The sequence below is a fragment of the Euprymna scolopes genome, chromosome 44 (assembly GCF_053919585.1).
Source record: "Euprymna scolopes isolate OS-2025 chromosome 44, ASM5391958v1, whole genome shotgun sequence".
Classification (NCBI taxonomy): domain Eukaryota; kingdom Metazoa; phylum Mollusca; class Cephalopoda; order Sepiida; family Sepiolidae; genus Euprymna; species Euprymna scolopes.
In genome coordinates, this window is record NC_136525.1 from 6196337 (window position 1) to 6218981 (window position 22645).

General features: G+C 35.3%; 2 protein-coding genes across 2 annotated transcripts in view; both read left to right on the forward strand.

The window, feature by feature from the left end:
* LOC145268655 (nucleoporin NUP188-like) overlaps nt 1-22645 on the forward strand; it is a 568258-nt gene that overhangs the window by 428754 nt on the left and 116859 nt on the right. Inside the window, exons 20-21 of the mRNA XM_080124140.1 lie at nt 7423-7527; nt 11143-11275. Coding sequence (XP_079980266.1) covers nt 7423-7527; nt 11143-11275 — 238 coding nt within the window. The remainder of the gene's footprint in view (nt 1-7422; nt 7528-11142; nt 11276-22645) is intronic.
* LOC145268658 (uncharacterized) lies at nt 17996-19898 on the forward strand. Its single transcript, XM_080124144.1, has one exon. It carries the CDS (start codon nt 18147-18149, stop codon nt 19785-19787), a length of 1641 nt encoding a protein of 546 aa, XP_079980270.1. The 5' UTR covers nt 17996-18146; the 3' UTR covers nt 19788-19898.

Genomic DNA, 22645 nt, shown 5'->3' on the forward strand with positions numbered 1-22645 from the left:
TTTTTTTAAGTCTTAGTTTTTTTTTTGTTTTTTTTTTTCCTTTTATAGAGATCGGGAGATTATATTTTTTTAAGTCTTAGTTTTTTTTTTTGTTTTTTTTTTTTTCCTTTTATAGAGATCGGGAGATTATATTTTTTTAAGTCTTAGTTTTTTTGTTTTTTTTTTTCCTTTTATAGAGATCGGGAGATTATATTTTTTTAAGTCTTAGTTTTTTTTTTTGTTTTTGTTTTTTTTTCCTTTTATAGAGATCGGGAGATTATATTTTTTTAAGTCTTAGTTTTTTTTTGTTTTTTTTTTCCCCTTTTATAGAGATCGGGAGATTATATTTTTTTAAGTCTTAGTTTTTTTTTTTTTTTTTTTTTTTTTCCTTTTATAGAGATCGGGAGATTATATTTTTTTAAGTCTTAGTTTTTTTGTTTTTTTTTTCCTTTTATAGAGATCGGGAGATTATATTTTTTTAAGTCTTAGTTTTTTTTTTTTTTTTTTTTCCTTTTATAGAGATCGGGAGATTATATTTTTTTAAGTCTTAGTTTGTTTTTTGTTTTTTTTCCTTTTATAGAGATCGGGAGATTATATTTTTTTAAGTCTTAGTTTTTTTTTTTTTTTTTTTTTTCCTTTTATAGAGATCGGGAGATTATATTTTTTTAAGTCTTAGGTTTTTTTTTTTTGGTTTTTTTTCCTTTTATAGAGATCGGGAGATTATATTTTTTTAAGTCTTAGTTTTTTTTTGTTTTTTTTTTCCCCTTTTATAGAGATCGGGAGATTATATTTTTTTAAGTCTTAGTTTTTTTTTTTTTTTTTTTTTTTCCTTTTATAGAGATCGGGAGATTATATTTTTTTAAGTCTTAGTTTTTTTGTTTTTTTTTTCCTTTTATAGAGATCGGGAGATTATATTTTTTTAAGTCTTAGTTTTTTTTTTTTTTTTTTTTCCTTTTATAGAGATCGGGAGATTATATTTTTTTAAGTCTTAGTTTGTTTTTTGTTTTTTTTCCTTTTATAGAGATCGGGAGATTATATTTTTTTAAGTCTTAGTTTTTTTTTTTTTTTTTTTTTTTCCTTTTATAGAGATCGGGAGATTATATTTTTTTAAGTCTTAGGTTTTTTTTTTTTTGGTTTTTTTTCCTTTTATAGAGATCGGGAGATTATATTTTTTTAAGTCTTAGTTTGTTTTTTGTTTTTTTTCCTTTTATAGAGATCGGGAGATTATATTTTTTTAAGTCTTAGTTTGTTTTTTGTTTTTTTTTTCCTTTTATAGAGATCGGGAGATTATATTTTTTTAAGTCTTAGTTTTTTTTGGGTTTTTTTTTCTTCCTTTTATAGAGATCGGGAGATTATATTTTTTTAAGTCTTAGTTTTTTTTTTTTGTTTTTTTTTTTCCTTTTATAGAGATCGGGAGATTATATTTTTTTAAGTCTTAGTTTTTTTTTTTGTTTTTTTTTTTTCCTTTTATAGAGATCGGGAGATTATATTTTTTTAAGTCTTAGTTTTTTTTTTGTTTTTTTTTTTCCTTTTATAGAGATCGGGAGATTATATTTTTTTAAGTCTTAGTTTTTTTTTTTTTTTCCTTTTATAGAGATCGGGAGATTATATTTTTTTAAGTCTTAGTTTTTTTTTTTTTTTTTTTTTTTTTTTCCTTTTATAGAGATCGGGAGATTATATTTTTTTAAGTCTTAGTTTTTTTTTTTTTTTTTCCTTTTATAGAGATCGGGAGATTATATTTTTTTAAGTCTTAGTTTTTTTGTTTTTTTTTTTTCCTTTTATAGAGATCGGGAGATTATATTTTTTTAAGTCTTAGTTTTTTTTTGTGTTTTTTTTTTCCTTTTATAGAGATCGGGAGATTATATTTTTTTAAGTCTTAGTTTTTTTTTTTTTTTTCCTTTTATAGAGATCGGGAGATTATATTTTTTTAAGTCTTAGTTTTTTTTTTGTTTTTTTTTTTTTCCTTTTATAGAGATCAGGAGATTATATTTTGTTAAGTCTTAGTTTTTTTTTGTTTTTTTTTTCCTTTTATAGAGATCGGGAGATTATATTTTTTTAAGTCTTAGTTTTTTTGTTTTTTTTTTCCTTTTATAGAGATCGGGAGATTATATTTTTTTAAGTCTTAGTTTTTTTTTTGTTTTTTTTTTTTCCTTTTATAGAGATCGGGAGATTATATTTTTTTAAGTCTTAGTTTTTTTTTGTTTTTTTTTTTCCTTTTATAGAGATCGGGAGATTATATTTTTTTAAGTCTTAGTTTTTTTTTGTTTTTTTTTTCCTTTTATAGAGATCGGGAGATTATATTTTTTTAAGTCTTACTTTTTTTTGGGTTTTTTTTTTCCTTTTATAGAGATCGGGAGATTATATTTTTTTAAGTCTTAGTTTTTTTGTTTTGTTTTTCCTTTTATAGAGATCGGGAGATTATATTTTTTTAAGTCTTTTTTTTTTTTTTTTTTTTTTTTTTTTTTTCCCTTTTATAGAGATCGGGAGATTATATTTTTTTAAGTCTTAGTTTTTTTTTTTTTTCTTCCTTTTATAGAGATCGGGAGATTATATTTTTTTAAGTCTTAGTTTTTTTTTTTTTTTTTTCCTTTTATAGAGATCGGGAGATTATATTTTTTTAAGTCTTAATTTTTTTTTTGTTTTTTTTTTTTCCTTTTATAGAGATCGGGAGATTATATTTTTTTAAGTCTTAGTTTTTTTTTTTTTTTCCTTTTATAGAGATCGGGAGATTATATTTTTTTAAGTCTTAGTTTTTTTTTGTTTTTTTTTCCTTTTATAGAGATCGGGAGATTATATTTTTTTAAGTCTTAGTTTTTTTTGTTTTTTTTTCCTTTTATAGAGATCGGGAGATTATATTTTTTTAAGTCTTAATTTTTTTGTTGTTTTTTTTTTTTCCTTTTATAGAGATCGGGAGATTATATTTTTTTAAGTCTTAGTTTTTTTTTTTTTTTTTTCCTTTTATAGAGATCGGGAGATTATATTTTTTTAAGTCTTAGTTTTTTTTTGTTTTTTTTTCCTTTTATAGAGATCGGGAGATTATATTTTTTTAAGTCTTAGTTTTTTTTGTTTTTTTTTCCTTTTATAGAGATCGGGAGATTATATTTTTTTAAGTCTTAGTTTTTTTTTTTTTTTTTTTCCTTTTAGACAGATCGGGATTATATCCTTTTTTTTTTCTCTCCCTAAAATATACTTGCACAGAATTAGGAGTTTGATGTACAAGATGTACCCAGCGTTGCCCGTTTTTACGCGTAAGCCTTAAATTCCTTAAAAAAAAAAAAACAACGGAAAGAAACTGAAACATGTATATGCGAGTGTTGTTTTTTTCTCAACAGTTCAATTCTGTTGAGTAAAAAATACAAAATGCTCTGGATTAGATCTGAATTAAAACCTAAAACCAGTGAGTCAAGTATGATAACTATTAGGCCAGCTTGACACAATCTTTAAAACGGATTCTCAAACCTCGTGAAAGAGTTGACAAACAGGTAAAATCCGATGTCCTCTACATACCAATCTTAGCTTTTTTTTTCTGGATGAAAACTGATTGAAAAGTTTTCCACACTTCTGAATACCCTATATACCAATTTCATGCTTTTACATCATAGATTGATTTTTTTTTTTCGTCTACTTTGTAATTCTTCGTAGACATTTTATAGAAAATCAGAATCATTGCAACGAATTTTGATTACAAAAAAAATGGTAATAAGGATTCTAGACCTATGGTTTAGTGGCAGTTTAGGTTGATTTTAACGATATATATTAAAAAACAAAAATCCCCATCTTAGCAGCCCTCTTTTTTTTTCTGGGTGAAAACTGGTTAAAAAGTTTTCCACATTTCTGAATACCCTATATACCAATTTCATGTCTTTACATTGTAGATTGATTTTCTTTTTTTTGTCTACTTTGTAATTCTTCGTAGACATTTTATAGAAAATCTGAATTATTGCAACGAATTTTGATTACAAAAAAAAAAAATGGTAATAAGGATTCTAGACCTATGGTTTAGTGGCATTGTAAGTTGATTTTAACGATATATATCAAAAAACAAAAATCCCCATCTTAGCAGCCCTCTTTTTTTTCTGGGTGAAAACTGGTTAAAAAGTTTTCCACATTTCTGAATACCCTATATACCAATTTTATATCTGTACATTGTAGATTGATTTTTTTTTTTTTTTTTCCCCCCGTCTACTTTGTAATTCTTCGTAGACATTTTATAGAAAATCAGAATCATTGCAACGGATTCAAATTTTAAAAAAATGGTAATAAGGATTATAGACATAAGGTTTAGTGGCATTATAGGTTGATTTTAACGATATATATTAAAAAAATAAAAATAAAAATTTGTATGATGTATGTACCTGTGACATAATGAAAATATCATATTCCAAAAATCATGTAAATTGATCAATTAGTTTTATTTTTAAACAAGTAACTCAGATTTTGTAGATAATAGAAGAGTGTCTGTCTTGTCCACCATTTTTAAAAACAGTCTAAAAAAAAAAAAAAAAAAGCAAACGAGATAACTTGAAAAATGTGAGATTTATGTTGTAATGCCTACGAATTCCCATTTTTTTTATATTAGGTTGGTGCGAAAACAAATTTGATTAAAAATGCCTGCTAAAGGGTAAAAAAAAAAAAAAGAAAAAAAGGAACTTGGCAGGCATAAGTCGACTAAACATATTACTTCTATGCATGTGCAAATATACTTTTTTTACATTTTCACCCCAAACAAGGCAAATTGCCACTTTGGTGTAGGGGGCTACTATCAGGGGCAACAACTACTGGGGTACTATGTTGGGATTTGGGCAGCAAGATGTCGGTTTACGTTACACTTGAACTTCTGCATGTCAGTACAGTTGGGGAAGCAGCGACCTGAAATGGAATTCCAGAGTTTAGCAGTTCTGGGGAAGAAACTACTGGAGTAGAAAGATCTTTTACATCTAGGGATCTCTACTGTGTGGGGGTGGGATTTAGCTGCCTGTTGGGTTTGTCGAGGGTGTCTATATTATTTTTGTATGTGTATTGACTTAGCTCAGATGGTAAAGCTATATATTTTGGTTTTGATTCTAGCTGATGGGACCCAAGGCATATTCTTACTTTTTAAACATTTGAAATCACTACAATATATTGGGTACAATATAATAAACCGATAGAGAATTGACTCTGTGTTAATAAATACAAAAACTGCATAAATTATTAGTTTGGTGCAAAAATGTGTTTTTTAAGATCATAACTCTTTTCATAAACTTTATTAATCGAAAAAAGAACCATTAGACTTGATACATTTTTGCCAACGATAAACACGTTTATTTATCCCATTAGCATAGAAATCCGGAGTTCTGGAAGTGATGAAGTCATTGAAGGCCGATTCGGTTTTTGAAGCATTTTTCACGCAGGAAGTTATTGAGATGCTTGAAAAAGTGATAGTCGGTGAGCGAGAGGTCTGGTGAATATGGCGGATGAGGCAGTCTCATAGGCCAATTTGTTCAGCTTCTGCAGGCTCCGTTGAGGAACATGCAGGCGAGCATTGTCATGGAGGCGCATATTAACCAATCTCGGGTGCATTCCGTCAATTTATCGGCAGTACTTCTCCGCCATAATCGTTTCGCTCGAATTCAAGAAGCTGTGATGGATGAGACTGGCCGCAGACCACCAAACTGTCACCATAATCTTTTTTTGGTGCAATTCCGGCTACGGGAAGCGTTGTGGAGCTTCTCCGGCATCCAACCACTGTGCCGAACATCGGCAGTTGTTCTAGAGGATTCATTTCTCATCACAATCCGTTTGAGAAATGGTTTGTTTTTGTTGTGCAAAAAGATTGTAGAAGACACCTCAAAATGATGTTTTTTTTTTTTTTGTACTATTGTTCAATTCATGCAGCAACCATTGATCCAACTCTCTTGACTGTTTGCTTTAAATGGCAAACAGCTGTTGAGTGGTCGACCTTGAGTTCAACAGCAACTTCTCGTGTGGTTTTGTGAGGATTGGCTTCAATTTAGGCTTTCAAATGTTTATTATCAGCCGCAGTCAATCAGCCACGACCGTCTTCATCTTCAAGGCTCTCATCACCATTGCAAAATTTCTTGAACCACCGTTGTGTCACACGTTCATTAGTGATTCCTGGCCAAACGGCCCTGTCGGTGGGGCATTAGAATACGCCAACTGCCCCCCTGCAGAGGGTAAAAGTCCCTCAATGAGGGTCCTGGATATGACCTTAAACTATATCCAGTGGTGAGGCCCCAGCTTGTGGGCTTTGGGGAGTGTGGAGCCATCCTTTAATTGCCATTGCTCCCAGGTTCACTCTGACCCGGAGTGGTAGTACCTGTTAGGGTCCCAACTATGGGTTAAATAGAAACCGACGTGAAAACAACAAATATATTCTATTAAAAAAATTTTTTATTCAAAATCTTTGGATTCGGCATTAAATAACCCGAAAAGGGTTGATATGCCGTAAAACAAAAACAACCAACCAACCAATCCTGGCCAAACACATCATGGAAATCACGAGCTGTCTCAGCAGCTATTTGGCCAAGTTTGAACTGGAACAAGAAAATCGTGCGGATTTGAATTTTGTCCATGTTGTCAAAAAACCTGCAAAAGCGTGAATGAAGAGATCGAAAACGGTAATGAATAACACGATTCAATAGCGCGAAAAACGTGCTTCAAAAAGATATATAAAATTGTTATATAATCTCTCTCTCTCTCTCTCTCTCTCTCTATATATATATATATATATATTGTATTGGTAATAATTATTTGTTTGTTAAGTGTGTTCACCAAAAGAGTGCTCCAAGTTTAGACAGAGCCAAAATACGTGGATTTAGTTTACAAGCCATTTTTTTGTAAACTAAATCCACGTATATATATATAATCAATGAATTCAGAAATCATAAATAAAAGTAACATGTGAGGAAATGATATTGTTTTCGCATCAACCTAATAAAATTAAAACTACTTGATCAATTTGTGATTTTTGGAATATGATATTTTTGTTTCGCCACGAGTGTGTACATCATACAGATATTTAAAAAAAATTTTTTTTTTTTTAATATGGAGGGAATTTTAAAAAATCTTCAGACCTTGATTACGTGGTGCAATAACGGATAAAGATGGTTGATTGCTCTTGCCATATCTGGAGGATCATGCTACTCGGAGTATCTTTTCCTGCTTTGTTAGGATGTTGCGTTGCTGAATTACCGCTACAAAACTGAATTCGAAATCTAGTGGGTGATGCCCTTTTTCTCCTCTCTACAACCTTGTTCTTATGAAACAGACATTGCTAATCTTTCTCTGCTCTATCTATATTTTCATGGCAAGCGTTCGCCTATGGACACCCTCCTTCACCATAAAACATTCACAACAACAACTCGTCCAGCTACAACCACTATCCAATAGTTTCCCTTCTTCTCGCTCTTTTCTTATTTCTTTTTGTTTATTTTTGTGCAGCTTCAAAAGGTTGTCACGTCGTTCGATGGGTTTTTACCTACGATTGTTGGAAGGTGTTAACGTGTGAAATCCAGGAGTTGTTATTCCTCGTGTCGCGATCCCCAAGTGAGCATTTTTTTTTTTTTTTACTTTTTTTAAATCACTCCTTCACTCTTTAACACATTCGTTCTCTCTCTCTCTCTCTCTCTCTCTCTCTCTCTCTCTCTCTCCCACATCCGTTTTTTCTCTCTCCCATCCCTTCTCTCTCTTTCTCCCATACCTTCTCTCTCTTTCTCCCATCCCTTCTCTCTCTTTCTCCCATCCCTTCTCTCTCTTTCTCCCATCCCTTCTCTCTCTTTCTTCATCTCTTCTCTCTCTGTCATTCCTTCTCTCTCTCTCTCTTTCTTCCATCCCTTCTTTCTCTCTCACTCTATCTCATCCCTTCTCTCTCTCATCCCTTCTCTCTCTCATCCCTTCTTTCTCTCATCCCTTCTTTCTTTCTCTCATCTCTTTTCTCTCTTTCTCTCATCTCTTTTCTCTCTCTCTCTCATCTCTTTTCTTTCTCTCTCTCATCTCTTTACTCTCTCTCTCTCTCATCTCTTTACTCTCTCTCTCTCTCATCTCTTTACTCTCTCTCTCTCTCATCTCTTTACTCTCTCTCTCTCTCTCATCTCTTTACTCTCTCTCTCTCTCATCTCTTTACTCTCTCTCTCATCTCTTTACTCTCTCTCTCATCTCTTTACTCTCTCTCTCATCTCTTTACTCTCTCTCTCTCTCATCTCTTTACTCTCTCTCTCTCATCTCTTTTCTTTCTCTCTCTCATCCCTTCTCTCTCTCTCATCCCTTTTCTCTCTCTCAACCCTTCTCTCTCTCTCTCTCTCTCATCCCTTCTCTCTCTCTCATCCCTTCTCTCTCTCTCTCTCTCTCATCCCTTCTCTCTCTCTCTCTCAACCCTTCTCTCTCTCTCTCTCTTAACCCTTCTCTCTCTCTCTCTCAACCCTTCTCTCTCTCTCTCTCTCTCTCTCTCTCTCTCTCTCTCAACCCTTCTCTCTCTCTCTCTCTCTCTCTCTCTCTCTCTCTCATATCCCTTCTCTCTCTCTCTCTCTCATATCCCTTCTCACTCTCTCTCTCTCCTATCACTTCTCACTCTCTCTCTCTCCTATCACTTCTCACTCTCTCTCTCTCCTATCACTTCTCACTCTCTCTCTCTCCTATCACTTCTCACTCTCTCTCTCTCTCCTATCACTTCTCACTCTCTCTCTCTCTCCTATCCCTTCTCACTCTCTCTCTCTCTCATCTCGTTTCTCTCTCTCTCATCCCTTCTCTTTCTCTCATCCCTTCTCTTTCTCTCATCCCTTCTCTCTCTCTCTCTCTCATCCCTTCTCTCTCTCTCTCTCTCTCTCTCTCTCATCCCTTCTCTCTCTCTCTCCTATCCCTTCTCACTCTCTCTCTCTCCTATCCCTTCTCACTCTCTCTCTCTCCTATCCCTTCTCACTCTCTCTCTCCTATCCCTTCTCACTCTCTCTCTCTCTCCCATCCCTTCTCTCGCACATCTGTTCTCTCTCTCACACACAAACATTTTCTCTATCTCTCATGTACATACACACATCTTCCTTCTTTCACTCCCTCTTAAGAACCATCCTCATTATCAACTAAAAAAAACTAATAAAAAAACAAGTTCATATGCCATAAAACAAACACATTAAAATTATGTTGTATATAATTTGCATTTATCAAACAACTCTTCTCATCTTGAGTATTCTTTTCACAATGTTTTGACCAGGGTAAACTTGGATCTTCACTAGTTGATATACCTTACACCAGGTTAACGCCATCTTAACCCTAACGCCATCTTAACCCTTACCCTGACACCCATCTTAACCCTTACCCTGACACCCATCTTAACCCTAACCCTGACCCCATCTTAACCTTAACCCCATCTTAATCCTAACACCATCTTAACCCTAACCCCCATCTTAACTCTGACTCTACCCCCATCTTAACTCTGACCCTACCCCCATCTTAACTCTGACCCTACCCCCATCTTAACTCTGACCCTAACCCCACATTTACCCAAACCCCCATCTTTACCCTAACCCCCATCTTTACCCTAACATCCATCTTTACCTTAACCCTGACCTAACTGTATCTTAACCCTGACCCTACCACCATCTTAACTCTGACCCTAACCCCATTTTAAGTCTGACCCTAACCCCATTTTAACTCTGACCCTAACCCCATTTTAACTCTGACCCTAACCCCATTTTAACTCTGACCCTAACCCCCATCTTAACTCTGACCCTAACCCCCATCTTAACTCTTACCCTAACCCCCATCTTAACTCTGACCCTAAACCCCATCTTAACTCTGACCCTAAACCCCATCTTAACTCTGACCCTAACCCCCATCTTAACTCTGACCCTAACCCCCATCTTAACTCTGACCCTAAACCCCATCTTAACTCTGACCCTAACCCCCATTTTAACTCTGACCCTAACCCCCATCTTAACTCTGACCCTAACCCCCATTTTAACTCTGACATTAACCCCCATTTTAACTCTGACCCTAACCCCCATCTTAACTCTGACCCTAACCCCCATCTTAACTCTGACCCTAACCCCCATTTTAACTCTGACCCTAACCCCCATTTTAACTCTGACCCTAACCCCCATCTTAACTCTGACCCTAACCCTCATTTTAACTCTGATCCTAACCCCATCTTAACTCTGACCCCATCTTAACACTTACCCCCTCTTAACCCTGACCCTAACCCCACATTTACCCAAACCCCCATCTTTACCCTAACCCCCATCTTTACCCTAACATCCATCTTTACCTTAACCCTGACCTAACTGTATCTTAACCCTGACCCTACCACCATCTTAACTCTGACCCTAACCCCATTTTAAGTCTGACCCTAACCCCATTTTAACTCTGACCCTAACCCCATTTTAACTCTGACCCTAACCCCATTTTAACTCTGACCCTAACCCCCATCTTAACTCTGACCCTAACCCCCATCTTAACTCTTACCCTAACCCCCATCTTAACTCTGACCCTAAACCCCATCTTAACTCTGACCCTAAACCCCATCTTAACTCTGACCCTAACCCCCATCTTAACTCTGACCCTAACCCCCATCTTAACTCTGACCCTAAACCCCATCTTAACTCTGACCCTAACCCCCATTTTAACTCTGACCCTAACCCCCATCTTAACTCTGACCCTAACCCCCATTTTAACTCTGACCCTAACCCCCATTTTAACTCTGACCCTAACCCCCATCTTAACTCTGACCCTAACCCCCATCTTAACTCTGACCCTAACCCCCATTTTAACTCTGACCCTAACCCCCATTTTAACTCTGACCCTAACCCCCATCTTAACTCTGACCCTAACCCTCATTTTAACTCTGATCCTAACCCCATCTTAACTCTGACCCCATCTTAACACTTACCCCCTCTTAACCCTGACCCTAACCCCATCTTGACTCTGACCCTTACCCTATCAATACTCTGACCTCGTCTTGACCCTAACCCCCTCTTAACCCTAACCTCTTCTTAACCCTAACCTCTTCTTAACTCTAATCCTAACTCCCTCTTAACCCTAACCCCCTCTTCACCCTTACCCTAACCCCCATTATAACCCTAACCCCATCTTAAACCTGACCCTAACCCCATCTTAACACTAATCCTAACCTCATCTTAATCCTAACATCTAAAATTCAAATTCTTAATGCAGATAACATCACTCCTGATCAGACGTGTCGAACAAACCAAGTAGTTGGTTTACTCAAAGCCATTTTGTCCAACGTTCCTGAAGCGATAGACCAATTTGAAGACATTATAGAACTCTGCTACGAACTCATCCACAGGTAAACGTGTTGTTCTTTAATGCTTTATTCTTTTTTTTTTGTTTGGGGGGGGGGTTACGATGGTCATATACATTTAGCAGATTTCCAAACTGTTCGAAAAAGATTGAAAACCAGGAAAATTGATATCTTAATAAATACTCGGGTTTTTTTTATTCAAAAGTAATGGACTAGTGAATTCAACGAGGTTGTTAGATAGTGCTCAATAAAAAGAGCTGATAATACTTGTTTATTGTTATATAAACATGCTCACATCCCGCTGCTACAAACAGCCACTTGTTTCAATCAAACAATAGATATCATCAGGCAGCGACTTGACTATTCAAATTTTCAATGAATAATGGATTTTTTTTTTTTTTTATTAGGTAGGAACTCTTTAAAGGTTGGAGTTAAAACTTTGTGGACCGTCTGGGCATCCTTGCATCTTGTATAAGAAAAGCTTAAATTTATTTATTATATTTTTAAACTTGCTAGATTGAGTTTGTAGGCGTTTTACCATACATCAAGGACTTTGCATTTTTTTTTTTGATTTGTTTTTGTTTTGTTTTTTGTTTTTTTGGAAGGGGTACATTTCTGACACAATGATAACCCTTTTCTCTCTATCCAGAATAAACATATGGTTATGTCCCTTTTCCTTAAATAAAATCATATCGTGGAAGGTATATCGATGATGACAAGACATAAATGAATTAACAACGTAACATTTTCTTCACCACACATAGAGACGGAGAAACTCGTGTCTGTTTATTTTACATCTGTTTGCACGATGGAGATATAGACCAAAAAGGAAAAAAAAAAAGAAAAAAAAAAGAAATTGAAGGGAGATAATTCAGAGTTCTTAATTTTATCAATTGAAGGACAAAGGGAGACCATCCATATCATTGACTAACAACGGTCAAAGGGAAACAACTCTTCAATATCACGAAATCATGCTATTTCCAATATTTGGTGTTTATCTAATATACAGGGTGTTTCAAAAGTCTTGGGAACATAACGATTGTTAATAACTCAAAAACTATTAGGAGTTGAAAAATGAAATTGGTACTGTTGGAAAGGTTAAAGTTTCAAGTTTTGTGGGGAATCTTCAAAGTTGCTCAATATGAGAACCATTCATCACATGGCAGACATCTAGTCGATAGTCCATTTCCTGCCAAACGCGTTCCAGCATCTTGACGTTAATGGTTCCCACAACTGCCGCTACTCGAGCCTTTAGTTCGTCAATATCTTTTGGAAGGAGCGGCACATAGACTTGTTGCTTGACAAAATCCCAAAGGAAAAAAGTCACATGGGGTATGATCTGGAGACCTAGGAGGCCAGGGCATGAGAACGTCATCACCTCGCCCAGATCTCCCAATCCATCTACCAGGCAGCCTTGTGTTAAGAAATTGCCTTACTCTAAGACTCCAGTGTGGTGGTGCACCATCTTGTTGAAAGATGAAGTCATCAGAGTCTGCTTCTTCCAACTGAGCCATTAACCAGTCTTCCAGCATGTTGAGATAGGATTCACCAGTGATAGTTGCCTCTTCAAAGAAGAACGGTCCATAGACACCTTTCTTGGAAATTGCACAAAACACGTTCACTTTTGGTGAATCTCGCTCGTGCTCAAGAAATTCATGAGGATTCTCAGTACCCCATATGCGAGTGTTATGCTTGTTAACTTTGCCATTCAGATGGAAGGCCTCATCACTAAAAACAAGCCGGTCATCAAAGCCGTTATCCCTGCTGGATCTTCTCACTGATTTACGGGGGCTCCGCTGAAAGGCTGTCCGAACTTGCTCAACTGCATCTTCTGAAGTTGAAGGGCAACCTGTTCGCTTACTTGGGCATAAACACCCATCTTTCACAAATTTAGCATGCCATCTGACAATGGATTTCCTTTCAGGGGCTTCTTTTTTAAATTTCCTGCGAAATGCACGCTGAACACATGTCTACGATTCAGTCTTTGCAAATTGGAGGACGCAAAATGCCTTGTCTTGTTTAGAGAACGCCATTACTGCACCTGGAAAGATAAGACAAAAATCATTAGTATGACCAAAAACTTGATTAAGCAAGCTTTAAAATGGCACCAGTTTCATTTTTCTACCTGGAATAGTTCATGAGATATACGCATTTGTAATGTTCCCAAGACTTTTGAAACACCCTGTATAACTAGCATTTACTAAAGAAATGTTATTCTGTTGCAGATTATTTAGAGCCGATTTGGGATGTTGAAATGGTCAGTACAGCAAGGGAATAAGGTGCTTATTCAGGATTTGGTCTTTTTTGGTTTAATAACCTTTGTTAGGTTATTTAATAAACAATTACGCAGTAAAAATAGAAAAATGTACCTTTGCTGTTTAAATAACTTCATTTGTAGAAAGTTAGGTACGGGCAAAATGAATGCTGATGCTCAAAATGTATAAACATTTTGAGCATCCTTTTACTTGAGAGTCCATCTTTCAAACTCCTTGGCCTAACCTGGTGCTACCAGATCAGGCTGCCCTGTGGCTTCCTGAGATGAAATGCACCTACATTGACGTTTTTTGTTTTCTGATCCTTTTTGTAAAACTTAATTATGTTCTGCAAAACCAAAAACAAAAACAACAGCCTATCTCCCTCCCCTTTTTATTTTATTTTTTCCTACCTTACTCCCGGTCCTTCGCCCTGTCGGTGGGGCATCAGAATACACTCTCTTCCCCCCTGCAGAGAGTAAAAGTCCCTCAATGGGGCCACCGTGACACCTTGGAACGGAATCCTGGTGGTTGAGGGTTGTAGAGGATAGATATGAGTTCCTCTCCTTCCCAACACGCCACTTTGGTCCTTACCTTGGCTAGACGGTCGGTCGGAGAGGCCCGCTCCAATCAATCGGCTGGTCACGTCAAGCCCTAAATCAGACAAACACAACAAGAAAATACGCCCACACTCCCCACATTATACAAACTGATTTAGCAAGCGGTGGCTGTAGGGTCAAACAACGTGCTGGACAATGGAGAAAACATGGCTGTAAATCTGAATTTTTTCCTGAAAACGAGGCCTTCAGAAAAATTGAAGAACCACAGATGCTTAGATCCACCAGCAGGGAGTGTATACTTTTCCTGTATCCCTGTTGGGTTGGGGGCGAAAGGGTATCCCCCCCCAACACTTCCCAAATAGGACTCCGAGGCGGGTGGGGAGCAGGAAAAATGAAAAAAAAGAAATCCATCTATGAATACAAACAAGCCTCAAAAAAAAAGAATACGAGATTTAGTATCAGATTCTTCAAACTCAGACTCTGAAAATGAACCAATATCAAGTAATGAGAATTTCCCAACATTTCTAGCATTGGAATCAACCAGTGAACAACCCATAACCAAAACTTCTCCATTTAAAATCGAAAAAATACTCTCACAAAGTATTAAACCTATATCGGTTAAAAAACTAAATAATGGCACAATATTAACACAAATAAAGAATAAAAAGCAAGCTGAGGAACTGCTAAAATGGAAAACTTTTGACAACAAAACCATTAAAGTTTATCCTCACAAGACACTAAATTCAAGTAAAGGTGTCATCAAGACCTCTGAACTTGCATTATGTACCATAAATGAAATAAAAGACAACCTTAGATCCCAAAACGTCACAGATGTACAAAGAATCCAAATAAGGAAAAATTCTGAAACTATACTCACCAACACATACATTCTGACATTCAACACACCAATAATCCCACAAAAAATCAAAATTGGTTACCTAACAGTCAACACTGAGCCATACATCCCAAACCCCCTAAGATGCCATAACTGCCAAAAATATGGACACCATCGCGACCGATGTTCACGGTCACCAACATGCATAAGATGTGGTGAAAAAGACTTCCACGAGGATTGCCAAAAAAAACCTAAATGTGCAAACTGCCAGGAAAACCACTACGCAAACTCAAAAACCTGTCCAATCTGGAAAAAAGAAAGAGCAATACTCAAAACAAAGTACACAAATAACATTTCATTTAACGAAGCTAGGAAAATCATAGAAAGCTCCAACTATGCAGATATAACAAAAAAAAATATACAGTACTTCAATAACTCAAACCAACATTCAATAGCATCAAACTCCAATAGCAATGTTGACATTATCACGAAGCTCTTAAATGAAACAAAAAGTTTACTTGGAGAATTTAAAAAAATCATGACCATTCAATGTAATACAATAAACAATACTTCAACAATAAACCAAAACACAACTATAAACTCACAAACAAAACCCCAACCAAAAAGTAAAGAAATAACCACAAATAAAAAACAAGACACACAACAAACGAACACTCAAAATAGATTTCAACTACTGAGAAAGGTTGAGGATGAAAACACCAATAAAAATGTCGGTGAGAAAAATAATAAAACTAAGAAGTTGGAAGAGCCCAGAACACCAGAAGTTATACCAAAATCAAAACCAAGATCTAGATCAAATTCAATATCCAGATCTAGATCAAATACAAAAGGAAAAGACCCTTTACAAAACTCTCAAATGACAGATAAATCTATGGACTCCCTGGAAATGGAAGTCGAGGAAGGGAGAAACGAAGCAAGCCCCCCCCAAAAAAACACAACACCAATCACTGTCCAAACAAAAGGAAAAAAAAAAACAAAACAAAATGGATACACAGTCCCGAGCAAACTCCAGTTCCCGAACTCCTAACAGCAGAAATGAAGAGCCAAGCGAAGCAACACCATCATCGCCCAATAAAGCAGGAACTAGGGAAGGACCAGGATCCAGATCCGAATCTACCTCAAGAGAAGGAAACGAAGAAACATTGGAGGAAATGGAAGTAGAAAACAAAACACCCCTAGACAAATAAAATGGAACAAAATAAAAGAACTCAAAATATAACAGCCATACAATGGAACTGTAGAGGATTGAAATCCAACTATGAAGAATTAAAACGATTAATTAAAGATCACAACCCAAATATCGTATGTCTACAGGAAACTCTAATGAAGGAAAACTCAAACCTCTCCCTTAGAGACTACGAAGTATATAACAAAATCAACCTATCACATATAGACCATAGACCAATAGGTGGTACAACCATTTTGTTAAAGAAAACAATACCCCATGAAAAACTCATTTTAAACACAGAACTACAAGCCATAGCAGTAAGAGCTACCTTACACCAAACTATCACAATTTGCTCAATCTACATTCCACCAAAATATAAATTTAAAAAAATTCAAATAAATCAAATAATCGAACAACTTCCTGCACCATCATTAATCCTAGGGGATTTCAATGCGCACAGCAACCTTTGGGGAGACAGACAACCAAATCATAATGGAAATATAATAGAATCCATACTAGAAACCACAAACATGTGTATACTGAACAACGGCAAACACACCTACCTACATCCATCTACAGGAACAACCTCAGCTATAGACCTGACACTCAGCTCTCCGACTATCTACATGGACTTCAATTGGGATATCCATGAAGAACAGTGTGGTAGTGACCACTACCCAATTTTCATTAAAACAAATAAACCCACAATAGAAGACATAGTACCAAAACGGCAACTAAAGAGAGCTGACTGGTCCACATTCAGAAATCTCTGCCAAACACAAATAAATAACGAAATACTCCAGGAACCTGACCCAATAGCAACATTTACACAAAGATTAATAAAAATAGCCGAAGAAACAATCCCTAAAACTTCAAAGAAAAACAGCAAGCACAAACCATGGTTCACAAAAGAGTGTAAAGAAGCAATTAAGAAAAGGAAAAAAGCCCTAAAAAAATTCAGATTAAACCCAACCTCAATAAACTTAGAGCTCTACCGCCAAGCTCGTGCAAAAGCACGACAAATAACCAAAAAAGCTAAACGAGAAACATGGCAAGATTATGTATCTAAATTAAATAATAAAACACCTAGCAAGAAAGTATGGGACATGGTGAGGAAGATAAATGGGAAGCAAACCCAACACCCCATTATACACCTAAAAAACCCGGATGGTGGAAAATGCACGGAAAAAAAGGATATGGCAAATCTACTTGCTGAGCAACTAAATAAAAACTCCTCTCCCAAACACCACAGCTTAACATTCCAAAACTACAAAAAAGAAGCAGAAGAAAGAAAGCTGAACTTCAGCTCAAACAATACAGAAAAATACAATTTACCATTCACAATATCTGAACTTAAAAACGCTCTGGATAGAAGCAAAGATACTGCTACTGGACCGGACGAGATACACTACCAATTTCTGAAACAACTACCAGAAACCTCATTAAACACTTTCCTGAATATACTAAATAATATCTGGCTCTTAGGCTACTTTCCTAACGCTTGGCGAGAGTCCACGATCATACAAATCCCAAAACCTGATAAAGATCCCACAAATCCAACAAACTACCGCCCTATCTCTCTAACCAGCTATATCTGTAAAATCATGGAGAGAATGATAAACGATCGACTCGTATGGATATTAGAAAAAAATAAAATATATGACAAATATCAATCTGGTTTCAGAAAAGAAAGGAACACAATGGATAAATTGGTCAAAATGGAATCTTACATTAAAGACGTCCTTATTAGAAACCACCATGTGGTGTCAGTATTCTTTGATTTAGAAAAAGCATACGACACTACATGGAAATACGGCATTATGAGGGACATACATAACCTTGGAATCAGAGGAAGGATGCCAATATTCATACAAAACTTTCTCAGGGGTCGCTCATTTAGGGTACGCCTCGGGGGAGAGATGTCTGAGGTATACGGACAGGAGATGGGAGTGCCCCAGGGAGCATAATATCAGTTACACTCTTCCTCCTAAAAATCAACAACATCAGCAAAGCAGTGACTACAGACATTGACAAAGCCCTCTTTGTAGACGATTTTACAATCAGCTACTCATCCCCTAACATGCAAACAATAGAAAGGAAATTGCAGGAGTGCCTTGATAAAATTGAAAAATGGACAAATGAAAATGGGTTTATCCTCTCCAAAACTAAAACAGTATGCATACACTTTTGCAAAAAGAGAGGATATCACCATGACCCACAACTGAAAATAAATAACAACACAATACCAGTGGCACAGCAAACCAAATACCTGGGAATGATCCTGGACAATAAACTCAATTTCAAGCCACATATAGATGCACTAAAAAAGAAATGCCAGAAAGCATTAAACATATTAAAAATAATATCCCACACAAACTGGGGAGCAGACAGTAAAACCATGCTCCTATTGTATAGAGCAATCATAAGACCAAAGCTGGACTATGGTTGTATTATATACAGTTCAACAAGGAAATCATACCTAGAAAAATTGAAACCAATACAAAATCAAGCACTCAGACTCTGCCTAGGAGCCTTCCAAACATCACCTATTCTAAGCCTACACACAGAAGCTAATGAACTCCCCCTTCACCTGAGATGGGAAAAACTCTCATTCCAATATACATTGAAACTGAAAAGTTTACCAGAAAATCCTGCTCACGAAAAAGTATATACGTCAATGTATGAAAATTTCTATACCAGCAGAACTACAGCTGCTCAACCTTTGAGATATCGCCTTAAAAAGGCTATTATAGAAGGATACGAAGAACCAAAAAACATACAAACTTACACAATTCATAATACTCCACCATGGACAATCACAGAACCATACATTGACATGACTATCAAAATGGCCAAAAAACAGACTAGCAATCAAACCTATCAAAACAAATTCCTAGAACTCAGGGATGAATACTCCACATACAAAACCATCTATACAGATGGCTCAAAAATAACTGGAAAAGTAGGAGCAGCAGCAAAAATGCATAATGCACACAAGCAAATCCGATTACCAGATGGTGCCTCTATATACACTGCAGAGTTACAGGCTATTAAGATGGCTCTTGAACTGGTCCAGGAGTCTAGTGAAAACAAATTCCTTATCTTCAGTGACTCCATGTCCAGCTTAATTGCATTGAAAGGAGGGAAAGTAAACCACCCGTACATCCTGGAAATTATAGAAACATACCAACACCAAATAAAGAATAATAAAACAATAGTACTAGCATGGATACCGAGTCATGTCGGCATAAGAGGAAATACAGAAGCTGACAAACTAGCTAAAGAAGCAACAAAGCTGATGCCTTCAAACAGAAAAATCCCATACACGGATAGGAAAAATAAAATAAACTACTACATAAAAACAAAATGGCAAAAACTATGGGACGAACAACTAAACAACAAACTTAAAGAAATACACCCAAATGTTGGGCAAGAGAGAACCATAATACCAATACGAAAAGTAGACACTATATTCACCAGAATCCGAATTGGTCATTCAAGACTAACACATGAATACCTTCTGAAAGCAGAAGGTATCCCTCAATGCAGAATCTGCCAACAACCACTAACCATTAAACACATATTAATGAAATGTAAAAAATATGAAAATATTCGTACAAAATATTTCAAGGAACAAAACCTTAAAACAATATTTGAAAAAGAAACACCTTACAAAATATTAGATTTCCTGAGAAAAATTAAACTTTTGGAACTTATTTGAAAATAAAGCAAACCACTGGCCAAAGTCTCAAATGAAGAATATTCTCTTCACCTTTTATGGCATGAAATGACCTATAGGGTTGATGTGCCGTTAAACAAAAACTTACCTACCTACCTTGGCCTAACGTTCACAGGAAACATGAGTTGGAACAATTACATTGAAGGCATTGCCAGGGCCGCTGCAAGAAAGGTAGGCTCTCTCTACCGTGCTAGAAAACTACTAACACCCGAAAGTATCCTGTACCTCTATAAGGCCACCATTCGCCCATGTATGGAGTATTGCTGTCACATCTGGGCTGGTGCATCTGCTACTAGTCTCTCGCTCCTTGACAAGGTTCAAAAGAGAGTCACAAACCTGATAGGCCCTGAACTGGCATCTAGGCTTCAGCCTCTGTCCCATCGACGAAATGTTGCATCCCTCTGCCTTTTCTACAAGTATTTTAGTGGTGAGTGCTCTGACGAACTGCAATCACTTGTGCCCCCACGACGCGAGCACCCTCGACAAACCCGACAGGCTACTAGATCCCACCCCCACACTGTAGAGATCCCTAGATGTAAAAGATCTTTTTACTCCAATAGTTTCTTCCCCAGAACCGCAAGACTCTGGAATTCCATTCCAGGTCCCTGCTTCCCCAACAGTACTGACGTGCAGAAGTTCAAGTGTAACGTGAACCGACACCTTGCTCCCCAAATCCCTACATAGTACCCCAGTAGTTGTTTCCCCTGATAGTAGCCCTCTACACCAAAGTGGCAATTTGCCTTGTTTGGGGTGAAAATGTAATAAAAAAAAAATTTAAAAAAAAAAAAAAATCAGAGAATTAACTAAGTTAAATGAAACTTTCAGTATTTATCAAATAATGACTGCAGAATATAATGTGGGCTTTGGGGAGTATGGAGCCACCCTTTAATTACAATTGCTCCCAGGTCCACTCTGACCCGGAGTGGTAGTACCTGTTAGGGTCCCAACTATGGGTTAAATAGAAACCGACATGAAATCAACAAATATACTTTATTAAAAAAATTTTCTTCAAAATCTTTGGATTCTGCATTAAATAACCCGAAAAGGGTTGATATGTCATAAAACAAAAACAACCAACCACTGTTCTACAGGCTCCAAAAAGCAATCGAGGTTGGATTTGTTGGTTTTCTAAATCCTGGTCTTCATTCTTAACTGGTCTTCCATTGTCGGGTCCATACCAAATAGTATTATATAGGTACATGCAAAATGAATGCCGATGCTTAAAATGTATAAACATTTTGACCCCTCCAAAAAATTCACCAAAAATCAGGAAATTAACCGATTTCAATGAAATATTCAGTATTTATCAAATAATGATCGCGGAATATAATGAACTAATTATTTTTATTTAAATCCGAGTGGAAATGTATTTTGTTTAAACAAAAAAATACCTTTACAAAAACAATGAAAATGCGGCGATAGTTGTAAAGGAAATGTAAATAAATTTTATAATACAAAATGTAGTCTTTATAATTTTTTTTCTACATTTTTTTACGACTTACTAAGAAATTAAATGCGACGATAGGAAATTATAATTTTTTTTTTTTTTAACAAAACTTTCTAATACAACAGAGATAAAAAAAAAAAAAAAAAAAAGGCTGTGGCGGGCTTTTTATTATTTTTTTTTTTATTTATTCATTTATTTTTTTTATTTTATTTTTTTTTTACTAAACAAAGCTTATAATATTAATAACACCAATATATTTAAAAAAAATAAAATAAATAAAGTTGCTGCAGCTTTATTTTTAAATGTTTTCATCTAAGGTAAATATTGTTTGTTTGTTGGTTTTAGCGTCGCAAATTGTGACCTGAAAACAAAAACGATTCTTTTAATAGTCACATAAAGACTACATTTTTTATTATTAATTTCATCAACTTTGTTACATAAAAAAAAAAAAAAAAAAATCGCAGTTTTCTTTTTTAAATGTTTTGATTTTTAAAAAAATTGCGTGTCCTAAATTATAAGATGAAAAAAAAAAATGAATGAAACTTGTCTCCCTCTGGACAGTGACAAATTTTAAAACAGCACCAATATTTTACGTTACACCGGCGATGGTTACAATTTCTCCACAAGTATTGTCACATTTTCATTGTTGCAGTACAAAAAAAAAAAAAAAAAAAAAAGTCGCTGCATCTTTAAAAGCTTCATTCTTTGTATTTTTTACGGTTAAAAACTATTTTTTTAAAAACTTACCATAACATTTACTTCTTGATTTAACAAAAAAAAAAAAAAAAAAGAAAAAAGTTGCCACAGCTTTATTTTTAAATGTTTTCATCTAATGGAAATATTGTTTGTTCGTTGGTTTTAGCATCATAAATTATATGAAAACGGAAACGATTCTCCTAATAGTCGAGTAAAAACTATATTTTTTTTATTATTACTGTTATCAACTTTGTTACGTTAAAAAGGAATCGTCGCAGCTTTTTTTTTTTTTTTTTTTTATTTAATAAAAAATATATCACGTCCTAAATTATGAGATGAAAAAAAATGAACGAATCTTTTAGTAAACGAGAATTGTCTCCCTTTGCACTATTGTAAAACAGCACCAATATTTTACATTACAATAGTTACACCGGTGCAATGTAAACTATTCTCCTGCAGAAATTCTTCTTTTTTTTTTTTTTTTTTTTTATCTATAAGAAAGAAAGACTATTTGTGACGGGACACCGGACGATCTGTTGCCGTGACTCTTGTGTCACAACGTGATGCGCGTGACACTTCCCGTTACAATTTTTAAGATCAGATTTTTTTGATGTTCGATACTTATCAGATGAATTTCTGTTTAAAACCTATCTAAGAACACTGCCAGAAATATAAATTATCTTTGTGTGAAATTTGC

Bases quoted from the DNA above. Each gene is read 5' to 3' on its own strand.
- LOC145268658 (XM_080124144.1), top strand. From the start codon at position 18,147: ATGCAAACAATAGAAAGGAAATTGCAGGAGTGCCTTGATAAAATTGAA.